General features: G+C 51.7%; 1 protein-coding gene and 1 long non-coding RNA gene across 5 annotated transcripts in view; both read right to left on the reverse strand.

The window, feature by feature from the left end:
• The window catches only part of LOC118165703 (gamma-aminobutyric acid receptor subunit gamma-4), a 31,751-nt gene extending 30,362 nt beyond the window's left edge, over positions 1-1,389 (reverse strand). Inside the window, exon 1 of one of the 2 annotated variants that reach the window (XM_035323930.1) lies at positions 1,090-1,389. In XM_035323930.1, coding sequence (XP_035179821.1) covers positions 1,090-1,148 — 59 coding nt within the window. In that variant the 5' untranslated portion in view covers positions 1,149-1,389. The remainder of the gene's footprint in view (positions 1-1,089) is intronic. The other variant, XM_035323931.1, reaches the window with a different exon arrangement.
• Positions 1,390-3,354: 1,965 nt separating this feature from the next.
• On the reverse strand, positions 3,355-16,914 carry LOC118165708. 3 transcript variants are annotated; one of them, XR_004750184.1, is made up of 3 exons: positions 15,747-16,908; positions 15,253-15,399; positions 3,355-3,593 (listed from the first exon to the last, which is right to left on the reverse strand). It is a non-coding gene; the product is annotated as an uncharacterized LOC118165708 (long non-coding RNA). The 3 variants fall into 3 exon arrangements; XR_004750186.1 differs by lacking the exon at positions 3,355-3,593 and adding an exon at positions 4,351-4,864 and having other exon boundaries at positions 15,747-16,913; XR_004750185.1 differs by lacking the exon at positions 3,355-3,593 and adding an exon at positions 10,322-10,443 and having other exon boundaries at positions 15,747-16,914.
• Between the last annotated feature and the right edge of the window lie 1,594 nt (positions 16,915-18,508).

Genomic DNA, 18,508 nt, shown 5'->3' on the forward strand with positions numbered 1-18,508 from the left:
TAAACATAGGACTTAAGGGCACCTCCATGTGATTTTACCATGTCCAAACACGGCGCTGGTGGCACTGTGCTGCAGGGACAGCAGGGCACAGGAGCTGGGACCACCACAAGCCTCTCGCAGCCCTCAACCCCCCAGTTCCTGCATGCTGGAGAGGCTGGGGACCAGGGTGTGAGGCACGGGGCAGCTCTCGCTGCCTCCACGCTGGCAAGGCTGTGTCCTGGAGGACTGTGGCAGGGACAGGGCTGCTCACACCCGAGCTCGGGGAAGCCTTGGCAAAGCAGACCGTTAGTAGCAGGATTCATGCTCCCTGCCCCTGCCTGCATTTGTAATGGGATTTGATCGGCTTTAAGGCGGCTTATTCTGCCAATTAGCTTCAGCCAGTGAAATCCCTCTTCGCCGGAGCCCCGGGGGCAACAATCTGCTGACAACATGTTCTTTCCCCGACCCAGCCATTAAACTCACCAGCAGGGCTAGCAATTGTTAATAATAATAATAAAAAAGAAACTTGAAAAACCCCTTGTGCGTGGGGCCCTTCATCACCGGTTGCATTACAGCGCTCCGAGCCGCTGGCCCTGGGCGAGCACCGTAACGTGCCAGCCCCACGCCGCTGCTCACCCACTTGGCCAGAGCACCAGGGGCCGACCTGTGGAGCAGGGCACAAGCCTGGGCTTCGGGGTAGGCTTTTGGCGTGCCGAGGGCTGGGGTGCCGCGAGGAGGGGCTACGGGCTCCTTCCCACCCACGGCAGCTCCGCGTGGGAATGCCCCGGCAATGAGCGGAGCCGAGGTGCCGAGCCGCCCCCGGTCGTGCCCTCGCTGCCCCCCAGACGGGGCTCAGCCCCCGGCAGGATTGGGCCAGCGGGGAGGCGGCGGGGTGCTGGAAACGGGGCGTCGGGAAACGGGGCGTCCCCTCGGTTCTGGGCACGCAAAGCGGGGACCCGAAGTGCAAAGCATCTCCCGGGAGAGGCGCAGAGCCTCGGGGGCGGGCTGGAAGGAGCAGCCGGGGGCACGGAGCCCGGTGACACCCCCCCCCTCCATGGCGGGGAAACTGAGGCAGGGAGCGGGGCGCACCGCGGCCGGCGGGGTGCTCACCTGGAGGGGCGCAGGGCCGGCCCGAGGGCCAGGCAGAGCAGCAGCACCGTCCCGGGCATCTCGGCGAAGCGAGGGCCGGCCCCGGGCGGGGGCGGGGGGAGCGTCGGAGGCGGCGGCGGCGGGGCCCCCCCTGTGCCCGCTGCGCCGCGCTCCAGCCCCGCCGCCTCCCGCCCGGCTCCGCGCTCGGCGCCGCCGGGGAGGCAGGGGAAAGTTGGGCATCTCTTCGGCGAGGGGAGGAGGGGCTCCGTGCAGGGTCCTAGCTCCACGCTCGGGGGCCCGTGCCCGCCCCCGGAGGGGGGGGCGGCAGCGGGGGGGGGGGGGGGGGCTTTGCCAGCACTGCGCCCCCGGGGAGCGAGCAGCAGCGGGTGGCACAGTGCTCGCCCTGCCCCTCTGCAGAGCCAGGAGTCTTCCCTTACTATCAGTACATAGGAAATAAGGCTAATTAAAAAAAAAATAATTTAGAGGAATTATTATTACAGCACGTAAGGCAGCGGTCCCTGCTGAGCTGCCGAGGAGATGCAGCCGGTAGCGGGTCCTTTCCCACCTGTAGGGCTGCTGGCCCGTGGAAACGGGGTGGGAGGGTGCGTGGGCAGGAGCAGGGGGTGGCTGGGGCTGCAGGGGGCCGATGGTGGGTTGTGAGTTTTTGAGTTCTCTGCTCCTGCTTCCCCCAGTTTGCCAAGCAGCCTTGGGCAGTTCTTTTCACTGCTGGCATCCGGCTTGTAAACAGGGATAGCAGATTCCTCCTTGGCGTGTTTTGGGTGAGAGTTACTGGGACCCAACTTTACTACAGCTACAGGAGCAATAATTATCCTCCATCATCTGGTTACAGCCCGTGCATTGCAGGAGCCTGTCCCCTGAGGGGCATGGTCCTGCCTCTCCGGAGGACCTGGTACCATCGATCACAACTCGGGACTCGATGCCATCTGACGTACTGCAGTGGCACCATGGACAAGCAGCTCTCCCGGCCCTGCCACAGCCTTTCCCACACAAGCACGAGCAAATCACTTCATTTTCTCTGCATTGTGCATGTAACCACTGCCCCATTTGCTCAGCAGGACGGGGAGATGTCCCTTCCCCACACGTATTCAGTGTCTAATAGCCAGGACCATTCCCCCCCCAGGTGAGGACGAGGGGGCTACAGCAGCACAAGCAGTAAATAACAGCAGCACACCTGGGTGATTTTTCAAGACTCTTCCTATACAGGTTCTCCCTTGCCGATTCTAGCAATGATCACCTCAAGCCCTCAAGCATGAGATCTGAGCAGCATCAAAGCCGTAGGAGCCAGCTGCAGGCAGCGCGGCTCCGAGATGGAATTTCCTCGTAGCGGAGCAGCTGCAGATGATGTTTCTTTTTAGTGCAAGCGCAGGAGGCGCTCTGGGATGGTGGGTTTATAGGAAGCACATGTCAAAAGAGTAAATAACGAAATCAAAGCAACAGCGAAGGTGAAACAACCCTTTAAACTTCAAAACGAGGCACCCGATTGACCCAGAAGTTTTGCAGGGATCCAGTTGAAGCTGAAGTTGGGTGAGATGCACCAGTAGCAGCAGGGAAGATGTAGATGTTGGAAGGCTGATCCTGAACGGATCACAGAAAACCCAGGGGTTCGTACGTGTGCTCTCAGCTCCCCCTCAAGACGCAGGATGTGAAGTGGCACGTGGGGAAATCCGCTGCACCGGTTCGGTTTCTACTTGCACCAAAGGGAAGAAGGAAACACGGCGATGGCATGTGTAGGAGAGCAAGAGGAGGGCACTGCTTTTCAGACAAACACCTTATTTACCAACAGCGCAGGCTGAGGCAGGAAAAAAGCCTTTTCAAATCCAGTGAATTATTTTGAGCAGGAACAACCACCCTCAGTCTGAATGCCAAAAAGCACGAGATGTCCTGCACCAGTGTTTGGGGAGGAAACTGTCCCTGTTCTCCACTTTGAAGAGACATTTGTTTCAAGGTCTTCTGTCGTGGGCTTCTCCAAACTTAAACAGGAGATGAAATATTTAATTCAAGATACTTTTTGTCCCTTCTGGTGCTGTTGGACAGTCCTAGCCACTGTCCTTGGTGCTCGCTCTCCTCGTGGTAACAAATGGGGTTGTGCTGTGACCTGGCCACCGTGGGCTCTCCTCTGGGAGCCACGCAGGTTCCCACACCAGGATCTGCTGTGGGTCTCCTCCCTGCGTTATGGGAGAAGTCCCAGGAGAAGCTGGTTACAGGGCCTCTTTGGAAAACTTCTAGGACAAAGCCCCATCCACAAGCCTAAACTCTCTTCTCCGAGCTGGGGCACATCCTGTACATCAGAAACATTTGTTTACTCTACCAGGGCATTTGTTCAACACCACCGAGGTTTTGTCTTTCCAGGCTCACCGGGCACAGCAGCAGATGCTCATCTGGGCTCACACGACATCAATAACCGCTCCAGCTGGGCGCTGGCTTCCCACCGACACGGACAGCGGTGATATATGAAGCAGACAGGACACGGTTTGATTTTTGGGTGCAGGAGTGAACTGGCAGTGCTTGCAGATAAAAAAAGTGTTTGGATCCTGAACAAATGTGACGTGAACATTTTCCAAGGAGAATGAAAGGAGTGGGAGGACAGCCCAGGCCACAGCAAGAGCTGGTGCACGCTGTCCTGGAGGGCGATGAGAGCGCTGATGGGAGCAAGAACTTTGCTTTCAGCCTTGGCTGCTACATCAGGCCAGGCCTGAAGGAGCCCCCACAATCTCTTCCACCACGGACAGTCCCTCATTCAAGCTACTTTGTTAGAAGAGATCACCAACTGGATATGTGATCCGATCCTGGGTGTCAAAACGGTTCTTGCTGTCATCCCAGGATGGGAAAGATGCCATTGCCTGCTTTTTCTTTATGGCTCTGCTCTTTTGGCAGGCTCCCCAGCTCAGGGCTTAAAATGTTACATTCCTCCTTGGGATCAATACGTGAGAAGAGAAAATGTACATAGGAGAGGGTGGGGATGGGGAGAGAGTTGGCAGTACTTGGCAAAAAAAAAAAAACTAAAAAAAAATGAGAATCTCAGCAAATTGAGCACCAGGTGCCTCAATGCAGTCTCAAACAGGAATTTGCAGCTATGCCATCCATCCATCGGGTGCCACATGTCCAGCACAGGAAGGTCAAGGACAGAAGATGGTGCTCAGGACCAAATCCCATGGAGTCCCTAGCCCTACCCAACCCTCTCCATGCCTGCCGTGAAGCTGAGGCACACCATCATCCGCCAGCCTGGCAGGATTTGAGAGAGGCAGGGAGGGAGTCACAGTTACATTTTTTGTTAATAGCCTTAGGGCATTTCTGCCTGGAGACGTGGGGATTTCTTTCCACACTGCCTCGGGAATGTTTATCCAGTAGTAAATAATGCTCACTTGTGTGGCAGGGGTCAGATGCCCGCAGCGAGCCCACGTCCTCACACCTCTTTTCTTCTTGGAAGCTACAAGGCATGGCAGGGTCTCTTCGTTTCCCTTCCCTGCGAAGCTCTGGTATCACGCCAGCGGGAGGGAAACATCCTGGTGCCCTTTTCTCTCAAGTGCCTGAACTTGAGGGATGCTTTTAGGAGGGGCTGGATTTTGTCACGCCTTAGGGATGATGCCATTCACAGAGCCACCCCAACAGGGGTTAGTGAGAGCTCGCCGGGGAGGTGGCTGCCCTTTGCTGCCAGGCTGCTGGACCTGGTAATTCCCAGCACGTTGGCAATGAGAGATCTCCCCCTAATACTCACTAAGCTCCAATCTTAATCTTGTTTGTTGCTGTTAAGTCTCAGGGAAACTGGGCCGATGTGCTGAAAGGAGGCGAAGTAAAAAGATTGGAGAGGAAACTGAAGTCTCTTCGAAAAAAACGAAGAGAAATAATCTTCAAAGGTTCCCACGAGCCTGCACACCCTGACCTGCAAGAGCTGCACAGATAAACACTGCGAAAGCAGCCGGAGCCTTGCAGGGCTTGTTTCTTAGCCTGATATTTTGTGAGAGAGAAGATTTGAGGCTGGAATCGGAAAGCAGCAAAGGGAACCAAGCACACCGGGCTGGGCGGTGGGGTTATGGGGTGGACAAGTAGGTGTGGGAGCACACGGCAGGCTCCCCGTGGGGTGCAGTGCTGGGGTTTCTCCCCCCAGGTATTACCAAACAGCCAACACCCTGCAGCAGAGGTGGCCTCCGGGGCCAGGTACTCATCACCTGCCATGGGTACTTCGGGAAGCCTGGGAAGGCAAACCATCAGCTCCTGGGGGAGCTTGGCAGCAAATTTCCCCTTTGTCTTCGCACATGGGTTTGGTGGACAGGGGACTCCTGCCTTTTCCAGGAGGCTGTTAGAGAATGTCTTTCAACAGCAGTCAAATCCACCAAAAAATAAATAAAAGGCAAAAAAAAAAGCAAGCCATAATTACACCCACACAGCTCTCCACACGCTGCGCTAAGCTTCACCCCCCTGTCAGAAATGCACCCGCACTGATGGAGTGGATATGTTGATTAAAAATCCCCCAAAATGAATAGATCAAGAGAAATCTGCCATATCCCTGCAGCAAGGGTGAAGCGCTTTTTAATTAAGGACAAAGAGATGCAAATGTCCTGAATCATCACAAGCAAATAGCAAAATAGCACCTGTCAGAATATTAAAAAACAAGCACTCAGCGTTCCCTTGTGATCAGCTCGAAGGAGGTCTTGAGTTTTAAAAAAAATAAAAAATAAAATCCCACCGAGTTGAAAAATGTAACAGGCTGAGATAGAGGGAAGGGCTCAATGAAAACAAGCGGGTGCTGCTCATTTTGGTGCCAGAACAGAAGGGTCAGAGCTGTGCTCCCGTGTGAGACCTGCCCGTGCCATAGGAGAAGGGACTTCAGGTTTTCAGGCAATGAGAGCAACAGGGCTGGGGTTAGGAGCTTGGCAATGCGACCCCTGCAGACCCTTCTCGTCCTTGTTGAATTGAAGTCCCAGGGCCAAGGGGGACACAGGGACAGGAAAGGCAATGAAAGGAGCAAGCGTAGGGAAGCACGGCAAGGGCCGGCACAGCCCAGAAGCAGCGACAAAGGGCTGTGAAAGGAAAGCAGAGCGAAAGGGAAATGCCTGGAATAATAAGTGACGGACGGATGCCTTTGAAGGGGACTCGGGTATCTCGGGTCTCCAGCCTGACCTACTTAAAACTGTCGTAATCTGATGAAGGAGCATCCTCCGGCTCTAAATATAAACTTCGCTCCTCTTCATTTAAATCCCTTCCCTCTGCCACCGAGGGTGGGACGGTGCCCAGCAGCTGGGCACAAGGTGCTGCGTGAATCCCGTAGGTCCTGGGGTCATGCAGAAGGGTCTCCCACCCCCTGGGGGCCCCAGGGGGGCTGCTGGGCTCTTCCCCATGGGAAACGGCCACAGAGCAGCAGGGGCACCAGCACGGGGCCCAGGGAGGCGGAGATGGCATCTCAAGGGCTTCTAGCAGCCTGTTTAGGAACAAGGGCAAGCCTGTGCATTGCCTGTAGGGGAATTAAAGGTTGCAGTGCTGTCAGGTAGTGATTCTTGGTGCAAGCAACACAAAGGACCCGAAAGTAAGGAGGCTCCTGTTAGCTCCTTGCATGCGTGCGGTTTGCAGTCACACATTTCCGTGGTTTTAAATGAACCACAGATCTGGTGCACAACAGAGGCTTGCAGCAATTAAACAATTAGCAAACTTAAGCGGAATTTGGCAATTAGTTTAAGCTAAAAGCAAAACAAACAAAACCACAATCCAAGAAAAAAGAGCAGCAAAACATTCTTTTCCCCAATCTGTTTCGAAATGAAATGTTCTAAGAATACCAAAATGTTTCACCAATCCATTTTCTAAATGAATTGCTTCAAGTTTTTCCACCTCAGCACACCATCGTTCATTTAAAACCCGACCTTCTTTAAATAAAAAGGGTAGAAAAAGAACCACTGTTTAGGTTTGAACAAAAGACCAAGATGGCAAGATGAATTTTTTTCATTTTTTTTTCCCATTTCACTGGAAAGCCATATGGGGGGGGGGGGGGGAGGGGAAAAGGAAAGAAAGAAAAAGCTTTTGATTCAATCTGAACCAAATTCACTCCATCCCTCACTCTGCTCTGGAGCAATTTCCACATCCGTAATGGGTATTCCCCAGGGAGCCGCTCACTGCAGCCCCTTGGTGCGAGAATGAAGGGGACAGCTGAGCGACTCGGCAGAGCGCCTGGGGCAATCTGGTCCCTGGCATGAGCTCGGGGCGAGCTGGCAGATCAGCGCAAGACTCATAATACTCTTTTATCAAGGGCTTTCATCGAGCCCTGCAGCTCCCAGCTCCTCGAGAATACCAAGTTTCCAGCTCATAGACCCCGGGACTGTACGAGCTATTTGGGAACCTTCGCATGCTCTAACCGGCTTCTTCAGTTTGCTGGTGAAAATGCATGTGGAATTAGAAAGGAAAAGCAATTATGTTTAAAAAAAAAAAAAAATGTCATTACAGCAAACTAGCAGGCTGCACGTCTCAGTACCACCAACAGACCAAGATGAGCTTGCTCCCTCTGTGGAGACAGGCCCCGTTAATTTCTTTGGCAGGATCTCCCATGCCAAGACAACAACGTCTGATCTGACCCTGCCCCCCCCCCCCCCCCTTTTTTTTTTTTTTTTTGAGAGTTTGTGAACACTGGGAAGCTTGGAGTTAAATATATATATATATATATATCTTAATCTGAACTGCTACATACATTAATTTTTGCAAAGCTCAAGTTTCGGGTAAAATTTGAACTGACAGATTCTCCTTGAAGGAGGAGGGGGGGCTGAAGATAATATTTACAAAAGAGAAAAGAAAGATCAGACAGGCAAAGTGGATTTTTTTTAAGCTTGCAGGAAGATACTAAGCTCAATAATCAGACAAGAAAGACAACGAGCAGTTATCAAAGCAGCAGCCGTTTTAAGAGCTGCGCTCATCTGAAAGCGACTTTTAGTTCTCGGGAAAACTGCCGCCTCAACAGCTGTCCCAATTAGAGCCAGCCGGAAATTTCCCAATAAACCAACATTTTGTCAGAAAATAATTCGCTGAGTCTGAAGCGCTCGGAGCTGGCTGAACTTTTGTTGGATGCCAACGCGGGGCTGCGGCGGGGGCCGGCGCTCAGCTGGCAGCTCTGCGCCACCAGCGGGAACGGGGACAGGAAAGTCAATTTTGGGGAGCAGCTGCAGGTGCCAGGAAGCGCCTAGTCCACGTCATTTATGCCTGGGATTTGGTTTGAAAAAAAGATAAAAAGGCAACTGAGTTTCTTACGAACTTGAACTCGAGCCAGGCGGATTCGTTCCTGCCATGATCCCATATGCCTGACCCCATTTTAGGAGCTGGCGACTGGATCTGCCAGGAAAAAAAGATGGGAAAAAAATGAAAAAAAAATACTGTGGAGAGGCCAATGCTGGAAGTGTCTCCTGGCAGGAGAGGATGCTCATGGCCATGCCCAAGTCTGCCTGGCTCCGAGGCCAGCAGGTCTCCTGGGGGCTCTCCATCCATGCGGTGGCCTCACCAGGAACCTCCTGATACCTCCTTCCCCTTTTTCTTCTTTTTTTTTTTTTTTTTTTTTTTTGTAAGCATAGCAAAGGCAGTGGCTACAGGTGTTAGGCTTTTCAGCTGTGTCTTTTAAAATTGATGTGTTACCACTGGACATGTCACCGGGTCTGTTCCAGCTGCCTCACTGCATGAGAGACTTATCAAAAGGAGGAGGAAATGCACAAGACTTAGTCTAGAAGACCCTGCACAAAGCTTCGCACGAGTATGGAGAGATCTTAGCTAGCTGTACTGGGATTATAAATTTTAAGTCACCAAGCAGGGCTACTCAGACCCCCTGCCACAATCTAAGGCTCCTGCTGGGGCCAGAGAAGTCCCTGAGGAAAAGGCTGAGAATGCCTTGTGTGCACCCTGACCAGCAGGGAAAAGCCTTTCTGAGAGTGGTAATGATTAATTGCTAACAATAATTAACCTATAATTAACCTAGCCTAACCAACAGTGAGGGCTGGAGCACACACCTGTCACACGTACATCCAAACAAAAAGAGATCCCCCCCCCAAAGGGATTTCTTTTTAAAAACACCTAGAAATGACAATTTGCAACACAAGCGGGGCTGTTCCCAGCGCAAGGGAACCAACCAGGGCAGCTGTCAGGGCACGGAGCCCAGCTGCAGGCACTGGTCCCCCTGCCCACACGGCTGGCCGCTGTTCACAGCGGGGCCCATCACGTCCCTGTGAGTGTCCCCCTGCAGCCAGCCTGCCCGCTTGGAGCTGCCGCCCTCCCTGAAGCCAGAAAAACCTGCATCTGCTGCCTTCCCCACCTCATCTCGCAAGCTGTGAGATCCCACCCCTCTCGCCGCCTGTCCCTGCTGACAGCCGTGCTTCTTACAGAGCAAATGGGCTTGAAACTCAGCAAGCAGAGTCATTTGCATTGATTTCCATGGCCTGGATTCTCCGCCTGGATTCTCCCGGTCCCCACAGCCGCTCTGTACCTCCGGAGCGGGAGCACCACAACCCCATCCTGGAGCTCTGCTGTGCTCCTGTTTGCTCCCAGAAAAGAGCGGTGACAGCGGCTCGCACTCCCAGAAAGGGTCCCCATAGCAGTCAGAAGAGCACCAGCACAACTTGAGGGCTCTGCAAGAAACTTGAGCGTTTTTTTTTTTTTTTTTTTTTTTTTTTTCCTTAGAGAAAATGCTTCTATTTTTGACAAAAGGACTTTTTGAGGTATGAAATCTCTTATGAAATTTCTCCCACGTCGGTGCTTTACATAAACTATTTTGCTGCAGTTGTGTTATTCATTGCACGCACTTTACACCCGTGTGAACTAGTTTATCTCAGGAGAGGGGAAAGTGGAGCCTGGCTGTAGGACATCCTGCAAGCCCCATCCTCAGGTAGGACATACGGGAAGGACTGTAACACAAATCGTGCCCATCTCTAACGGAGCTTTATCCTCTGTAGCCGTGCTACAGAGTGAGAAAAGGGTCTCACCAGCACAAACATCACCTCTAGCCCTGCAGGAGCAGGGTGTAAATGGGCCAGGAAACACCACTTGGAGGCACCGAGGCACAGCCTCTGCCAGGGGAAGCTGCAAGGATGAGCAGCATTGCACCGACGTGCTCCTGAAGAGCCCATAGCCGCAGAGCGTGGTGAGAAGACACCCTCGGAGGGATTAGCAGGGTGAAGAGTCCATCCGCTGCATTAGTATCGCAGCCTTAGTTTTTTTCTCTGGGCCTGAGACGTCAGGGCTGATAGTGGCGCAGTTTGTTTCACACCAAATGTACAGCGATAGGTCAGGAGAACAAGTGAAAATGCCACCTTTGAGGGGAATTAGATCATTAAAATGTCACAGCAGTATCTTGGGAAGCCAACCGGAGATTCCAGCTGCAACTCCTTGCTCCCTCTGCTAGGAAAAATAAATAACACCTGCCAAGCAAGACTAGGCCTTTCTTTTCTAAAAGATTACTATTTTTTATATCACCATTGTTTCACACCACTCTGCCAGCAAGAGAGTCATGAGCTCATTTTCCATTGCCACAAAGTCTGATTTGGGGGGAATAAAATTTCTCCTCCAATCCGGGACTAATGGATGAAGGCTACATCGTGGGGATAATGCTGAAGGCAAACGCGTATACCACTCCATCTCCCATCACATCAGATAAACATTAAATTAATGGCAGAGCTATAATGGGGTTTATTCCCTTTTCTAGCTTTTCACCATCACTGCTTTATTTTTAGTAGCAAATTGATTCCTTGTTCCCCCTCCATGCTTCACACCATGGCTCAGTTCACCCAGGATGGAGGTGCAGAGGCAAAAAAATCTCATGACAGCACCCAGCTCAGTCAGGCTGCCCTCGGGCTCCCTGATCCAGCTGTGGGGTCACAGGACAGCTGATGGCAGCTGCCTCCAGACCTTCCTCTGCATTCCCCTCCTGCTTTCCCTCCAGAGGAGCAGCTCCAAACCTTCCTAGATCTCAACAGACTCAGGCTCTTAGAGTGGCAACCCCTCTGCCCTCCCTCCGTGCTGTGCTTCAGTGCCTAATTGTTCTAATGGTTTCCCAAAGCCCCCATTCATCTTCTGCCATAATTCAGGTCTTTGTTCCACACCGTGGAGCGGAGGGAGTAAAGCAGTGTGAGGACAATGACAAATCAGACTCCGAAGGGCAGACGACTCCTTCCCTTTGACCACGCACACAAGGAAAATCAGAGCTACCTGGCTTATTGTTTGTTAACACCCGTCTGGTCCAGGCGAGATAATAACCACAAATGTACAGAGCTGGGGCCCAAAGAATGGGGAGGGAGCACGCTATTGTGGCTACCTGAGTGGTTCCACTGCTGGCACAGCAAAGCCTTTTGTCCACTGCTTTTTTTTTTTTTTCCTTGCAGATTACTTTATTGGTTACCTTTTGTGTTTTCCCTTCTCTTCCCAAGCATCTCATTACTGAGTTTGGAGGATATCTCCAGAAGTTTAGTGCTGGCCAGGAGAGGGTAATTCAAAGCCAGGGATTTCTGGAGCCGAACCCCCACTTCTCTTTGCTCTGGAGCTGGACCACATCACTGGAATTCATCGAGGCAAATTTTAACTCTTTGCCCAGTATGTGGGATAACCAATATTCAGCCACAGATTAGCCACTGGGTTCATCCATCTGCAAGGTGATCTCTGTGCCGCAGGATCGGCCAGTGAAGCCCCAGCTCATCCTTTCCTGTCCTTGATTAGATGACGCTATGATTTTCTAATCAGGAGAATCACAGATGGCAAATAAATGAAATGGTGAAAAAAAACAAATTAATATTTATTTATGCTAAAACGCATCATCACTTTTATTTGCAACATAACCATGCATCAGAGATTGAACTTCTCTGACCGGCTCAAGCCCTTTGTGCAGGAAATAAGCTAGGAAGATTTGGAGCCAGGCCATACAAGCAGGTTCAAGGCGGAGAGACACCTTAAGAGCTGAATATATTCACATCTGAGGCTTTGATTCTCCAATCCTCCTCCTGGTGATTACAAGGAGGGGAGAGAGGGATTGTTTAACTTTGAATCTCCAAAATGGCCTTGGTGTCCACAAAGGTTTTAGAGAGTGCTTGCAACACAGCAAGAGCCAGGGATTAAGCTCTAAATCCATGTTTTGTCCCTGAAAAGCTGTCCTGATCACTAATAAAGTGAATTCCCTGCTCTCAAGAAATATTTATCTACATCATTAAAACTCCCTGCTATTGTTGGGCACGACTGGCAGCCAGCAGCCAGGAGCAAAACCGTAAAGACCCTTTGGTGTGAGATGGAAGTGCCCCCGCTGAGCAGAGCAAGGGCAAGGGGAGGGTGGGAATAGCTGGGTGTTGATGGGGACAGAGGGCCTGACAGCCCTGACAGCAGCATTAGCAGCCCCAGCCAGGACAGCAGGGAAGCTGGGGTCAGGGCAGAGCTGCAGAGGGAGGCTCGGGGATGGCAGCTCCAAGCACCCTGCTGCCCCTATGGAGCTTTCATCGGTCCCTCCTTTATGTAAATCTCATTTACTTCAAGTGCTGCTAACTGAGAGCTGCAGCCTGACAACACTCAGTCGGCTTCTGCAAAAAAGCAGCACTCCGCAGAAGAGGCTCTGCGCTTCCATAGCTCCTTCTGGGGTGGAGAGCACCGAGGTGCTACAGGCAGCGCTCCTAAGCCTGTGGACTGAGCTTGTGTGCCACATGAGGTCTCAGCATGCCCTGGAGTCATCCAGTCTGATTTTTGGAAATGCTGCAGTTCACAGAACCCATGCTCAGGTGTACTGCACGTCCCACTGGTCACAAGGGGGTCCTGGCACAGGAGCACCCAGGTCCTCTACTTGGAGCAGCCAAAGGCACTCCGGGAAGCCCTAAGTTGGGTGCTGAGCAACAGGCACACATCTGAAGGGTACAGAACTGGTACCACATTAACCCCACCTTCTTGGGCACACATACATCATGTTGCTGCTCTCCACCTCTCAGCTTCTGCTCAGGAACAGCTGTACTCAGAGGTAAGAAGAGAAGAAAGCACACTGTGCCTTCGTCCGCCGTGCTCAGCACAGCTTGTCCCTGCCAGGTCACATCCTGCAGCTGTGGCTTTGCAGCTCCCTCAGTCCCCAGAGCCACGACTCTTCCAGCTGGAAGAGCTCTTACATGGGGATAGAGGGCACCAAGTCCAAGTGCATGAATGCGTGAGGTAGGGGAAGGATGGACAGGGATCCAGGGCTCACCCCTTCTCTTCTAATGCAAGCTCACCAGTGGACATACAATGAAAGGGGGAAAACCCAAATCCTAACTGAAAGTTCTTCATACCACAAAGAAGCAGGGAAACTCCTTTCTGCAATACATGGACATGGCTGTTATGAGTTTACAAAGCTATTGGGCCAACTGACAGCACAGCATCAGGAAATCCAGTGAGGACTATTAAGCACAAGGACATGTCTTTTACTGGCAAGTCCCTGAGCCACAGATTGCTGGAAGCTGAGAAAGAACCCCAGGGAAGCTCTGCAAGATGCTTCCTATAATCTCAGGCTTTTGCTGTCATGCATCTGCTGTTTGACTGCTATCAGAAGCTGGATATTCTCGCTACAAGCATTTTGGCTCTCCCAGTATATCAGCTCCTCTGTGCCCATAAACTGTGAGCACAGGAATCACCTGCATGAAGGCTGGGTTGAGTTTTGGAATACCTGCCTCCCCCACCCCATAGCTGGGCAATCACTTTTCAGCAAATGACTTATTTACTTTATATACATGCAATTTCCAGGCACCCAAAGTGATGCAAAAATCCAGGTCAAATTCCCTGAATAGCTTCCACCACCAAAAAAAGCAACAACCGCTCTGAAGGGTTGGGCAAATCACATGGAAAAGGGTTGGAGTCCTTCTGAAATGCTTCTTTTTTCACTATTCCAAAAAAGCTTCTATTTCAGGCACTTTGTATATACACCAGCAAGAGACTCCCTGCGAGCATGAGAAGTGCAGACCCAGTTCCCTGCCCTCCCTGGGGTTACGTGCCCCCAGAGCTCCCTCCACTGCCGCAGGACACGGTCTCATCCTGCAGTTCTCTGGAGCTGCCCTGAGCATCCATTTGGTTGGTGCAGGGTCTCGGTCGGGCAGGAGCTGATGCCAGCTCTGCTATAGTCTTCAGAGCGGCCTCTGCTTCCTGGGGATGCCAGATTATGGAGCTGAAGTAGCACCTTGTGCCTTTGCCCTGTGGCTTGAAGGCTGACTTTCTGTGCCAAATGATTCTTTGTTGCCCCTAAACAACCACCTTATTCCAGGCAAAGAAGGAGATGCAGGATTTCAGGCAGATGTCAGCTATACTGAGAAGGGTCCAGATAAATGCTCAACCCACATCCTGGTGGCAGTGCACAAGTTTCTCCTTACACAACTCCACCTGCAGACCTTTGGGTACTCCCGTAGACTATATTTAGGGGGCTGCAGAATCAAAGCCCCTGACCGAACAGCCAACGTGATTTTTGCTTTGAAATGAAGTCAGCACAACGCATTGCCATTTGCTGATGGTTCACAGCAACCCCAAAGTGGCAGTCTCTCACCAGAAGCCCAGGGCTTCCCAGGCAGAAATGGCTCTCTAAAACCCCAGCTCAGGCTTCTGCATATCCAGAGAGGCTAGCATCGTCCAGGTCTGATTTTCACAGCAACTACAAGCATTTGTGGTCAGAATACTGCGTAATAAGCATGTAGATATCTACGGAGCCTTCCAAAGTATTTTGGCCAAGGTAATACACATTGATCCAAATTTTGGGAACAGAGAGTTTCTTTGATCCAGATAATATAAAGCACAGCAAACATGGGGTTGCTTTTGAAAGCAATTAAAGATTTCTCTCATCAGACCTCCATCCATCCCTCTCCATGGCCTCCACAGGTGCTGCCCCCACAGCACACAGGATAAATCTCTTTCCCTGGGCAGCTGTAGGGGGGACCGTCACCCCTCGCAGGGAAAGGACATCTCTACCAAGCTGTTTTGGGGAGCAAAGCAGCATTAGCACACCCTGATTGCATTAAGCTCCTCTTATTTGGCAGAATGTTTCATGAAACCTTCATTTTTAGAAAAGTGTTTTCTCCAGCTAAATTCCATCCCATCTTCCTCAGGCAATAAATGAATTTTGTTTACAAAGTATTTCAACATAACTTGAAATTTCATTTATGGAAAACCAGTCTTAGACTTCTGAGGCATTTGAAACCATGCTGAAATATGGCAATTTCAAGCACTTACCTGTCTCCTTCCCGCAAGTCTCCGAATCAAAGGTTGCCATGACAACGAAGCCCACTCTCGGTCCAGCAAAATGAATTGTTTTTAAGTGACGTCATTATTAGCCAGGACCCAACAAAATTACGCAAACGAGCTCCCCAGACAGCAGTGCTGCAAAAAGCCCAAACAGGCAGCAGAACAATTACACTCCAAACTTAGCACAGGAAGGGAAATGTCACCCAAATCCTACTCATTAATTCTTTAAAGCCCTACGGAGGAGGCCGACCTCCTCCCAGCACCCCTGATGGGGTGCAGAAGAGGAGCAGCTCTGCCCTGACACAGGCTTGCTTTCCACCCTGGGACGTGGCAGAGCCACCTGCACATCCCAGCAGACAGCCACTGGTGTCCCCAGTACACAGGAGCTGGTTTGTGTGTTGCTGCTCCTCACCACCCTGAGCTCCCGTGACCACCAAGGTTCCTACCCCTGTACCCAGACTTTGCACATCGCTGCTCCTCACCCAGGCCACCACACCACCTCCGTGAGATGACAAAACTCCAGGCTTTCCTCTGCCTGGGACCCTCTACAAGCCCCACACCTCTGGGGCAGAGCTCTCCCAGACCAGATGCTTAGAGACACCTCCCTTTATAACCACAGTCAGCTGAACCCAATCCTCTCCTCCCTGAGTGAAGCCTTCCAACACCAGTTGCTTGAGGGTTCACACTTGGTAGCGAGTGTGTTCTGGCAGCAGCTGTTCTCTGGGAGAAGGAGAAGAAGAAGGAATTGGGATTGGAGTGGGAGTCACTCAGCGCTGCATCGCTATAGATGGTCATTCAAGCTTAATAAATCCTCCTTATCAACCCTGTCTCAGTGCCCCTCATAATTTAAGATGGATGTAATAAGGCAGTGTGAAGGTAAAGGCCAGCTTTACAGTCGACCTGGGGATTGCAGTCTGGCGCAGATACTTAAAGATTCACAACAGCAAGGAGAAATTGTAAGAGGAGCCTAAACAGCCGCCCTCGAGTGCCGGGAGATAGGCCGATGAGTTACAGTCCTTTCCAGCACGGGGCTGTGCTGATGTATAGCTGAGCTGGGATCCGACCAGAGACTTACTGCTCCTTGTGCAAATGCAAAACCTGTGCGTGCTGCAAAAATTACACATTAACTTTAGAGGAGGTTTCTGTCTGTACCCAGTGTATTTTTACCTCCCTCTTTTTTATTTTATTTATTTTTTAATCATGAACATTGCATGATTTTCTTCCTTTTTCTGAATAAACTGAGCAGTGCTATTATGTCCCCTGTTCTCCCCCATTCCCCACAAAAGCCTAAGAAATACCTTTTCCCCTATAAGCAACTCACTAGGCAGCATGGAGCGAGGAGCTTTTCCCCCCCCGATTGCCTCATTACCAAAGCCATCCCAGCCCTTCACAGGCCTAAGCCTGAAGTTTATGGCACCAGATCAGAAGAGGAGTTTGTGGTCTTGAAAGCCTGGCTTCTTTTCCCTGGCTGTGCTATATGAGTAATAAAAAAAAAATACTGCTTCTTCCTACCAGCCTTGCCTCACTTATGTCCTTAGACTATCCACGGCTGCAATACCGCCTCTGCTGAAACCACTGCTGTCAGTTCCTAGATTGCTGTTTATCAGGGATCCCAAAGTGCTTTTATAAAATGCCTAATGCTCGGCTAGCTCCAGCGCCTCTCCCCTTCCAAAGGAAAACACCCAGTGTTGTTTTTCAGATGTTTTCTCTTTGGGAGCCGAAAGGGTGGCTTTCCCACTGCCAGCAGCTTTCCTGTGGTTGAAACCCATGCCCACAGCTCCGGGCACATCGCCTGACAAAGGAATGTGAGCATCCACTGATGGAGCTGAGCAAGCCCGTCCTGGGAAGCAGCCCACCTTGCTGCTCGGGCTGCTGCACCTGCACCCCTAACGTGAAATAGGAAGGTGCTGGGGGCAGGCAGGAGAGAAGCCACAGCCACTTTTTACCACCTCCAGCTCCCAGGAGCGTGTGCTTCAGGTGCCAAAGCCTAGGACCCCCCACGGGTCCCCCATGGCCTCCAATGTGTGAAAGTTTAAGGGAGAGTGAATCCCAGCAAGCCACAAATCCATCAAGCGAAAATGTTCTCCATGGAGTGGGGCGACTGCAAAGTCTCAAATCATGTTCCTGCTGACAAGCTGCTGATGGATGAGCTCGGTCAGGAGGAACCGGGCTTTGCAGGAAGAAGTGCCATTCACTCGCAGGCAGCAGCACAGCGACGGAAGAGCCCCAGAGTGGGAATCCTGTGGTGTCAGACCTACCCGCCTTATGGGGAGAGGGAACCAGAGCTGAGAGCTCCTTCCACAGGGGGAACCCCAAGCTGATGTTGGGGTTTCTGATCCTACCACCCAAATGCATGAATGCTAACTCCTGGCTGGCTTTGGGGCTCTTCTTACCCCACCCCAGGAGGAGGTGGTTTGTGGAAGAGGTTTCTGGAATAGCCGCAGAGGCTGAGGACCCTTGAGGGGCAGAGGAAGAGCACTGTGTCCCAGGGGACATTTTCCTTCACCCGGCTGAGTGGGGCTCTGGGCTGTGTGGTTGTCCGGGCACAGGGGACACATTAATCTGCTCCCAAATGTCCTTCACTGCAGGAGCCGTACATCAACAGTTCCCCCTCTGAGCGCTGCTGTGGTATAAGCACCTAATAATAAAAGCTGGCTATTGCTTCCCTAAGACACCTGTCAGCGGGAGTGTTAAGTGCCAGGGTAATAAATACTTGCTCTGCTATGCCTCTTCTTTGCGAATTCTCCTGGCTCTGCCTGTTTTCATTAGTATTTCTTTTCTGTGGACACTGCAATTACACTCTGTTCCTCTTCAGGGCCCTTGTTCCAGGTTCAAATAGAGAAGTGATAATGCAGGGAAGCTTTTTACATTGCTGTTTATTTTTGTCTCCTGAGTCAGGAAGATCTTTTCAGGCTGGGTCCAACCCTGTGCAGTTCTGATGGAGGGAGGACTCAGGGAAAGGGGTGAAGGCTTCAGGTTCCAGCTTTTGTCATTGAAAACATAGTGGGATTCTTCCTCGCATGCTCTCGATGAGGTCACAAGATATGCTCCTTCCTCGGGAAGACATAAGTATGCAGCCTGTACGGCCAAGACCCGTGATAACCATCCATCTGCCACGGCAGCTGCGAGCCCGCTGCTCCCAAGCCTCCTCTGTCTTCCGACTCTCTGAGCGAGAGGGAGGATTCAGCTGAAAGCAGCAAATTCAAGCGTGCAACTTTCCTGCTCAAGGTTGCAGTATGTTTGG

Source organism: Oxyura jamaicensis, chromosome 4 (genome assembly GCF_011077185.1).
Source record: "Oxyura jamaicensis isolate SHBP4307 breed ruddy duck chromosome 4, BPBGC_Ojam_1.0, whole genome shotgun sequence".
Classification (NCBI taxonomy): domain Eukaryota; kingdom Metazoa; phylum Chordata; class Aves; order Anseriformes; family Anatidae; genus Oxyura; species Oxyura jamaicensis.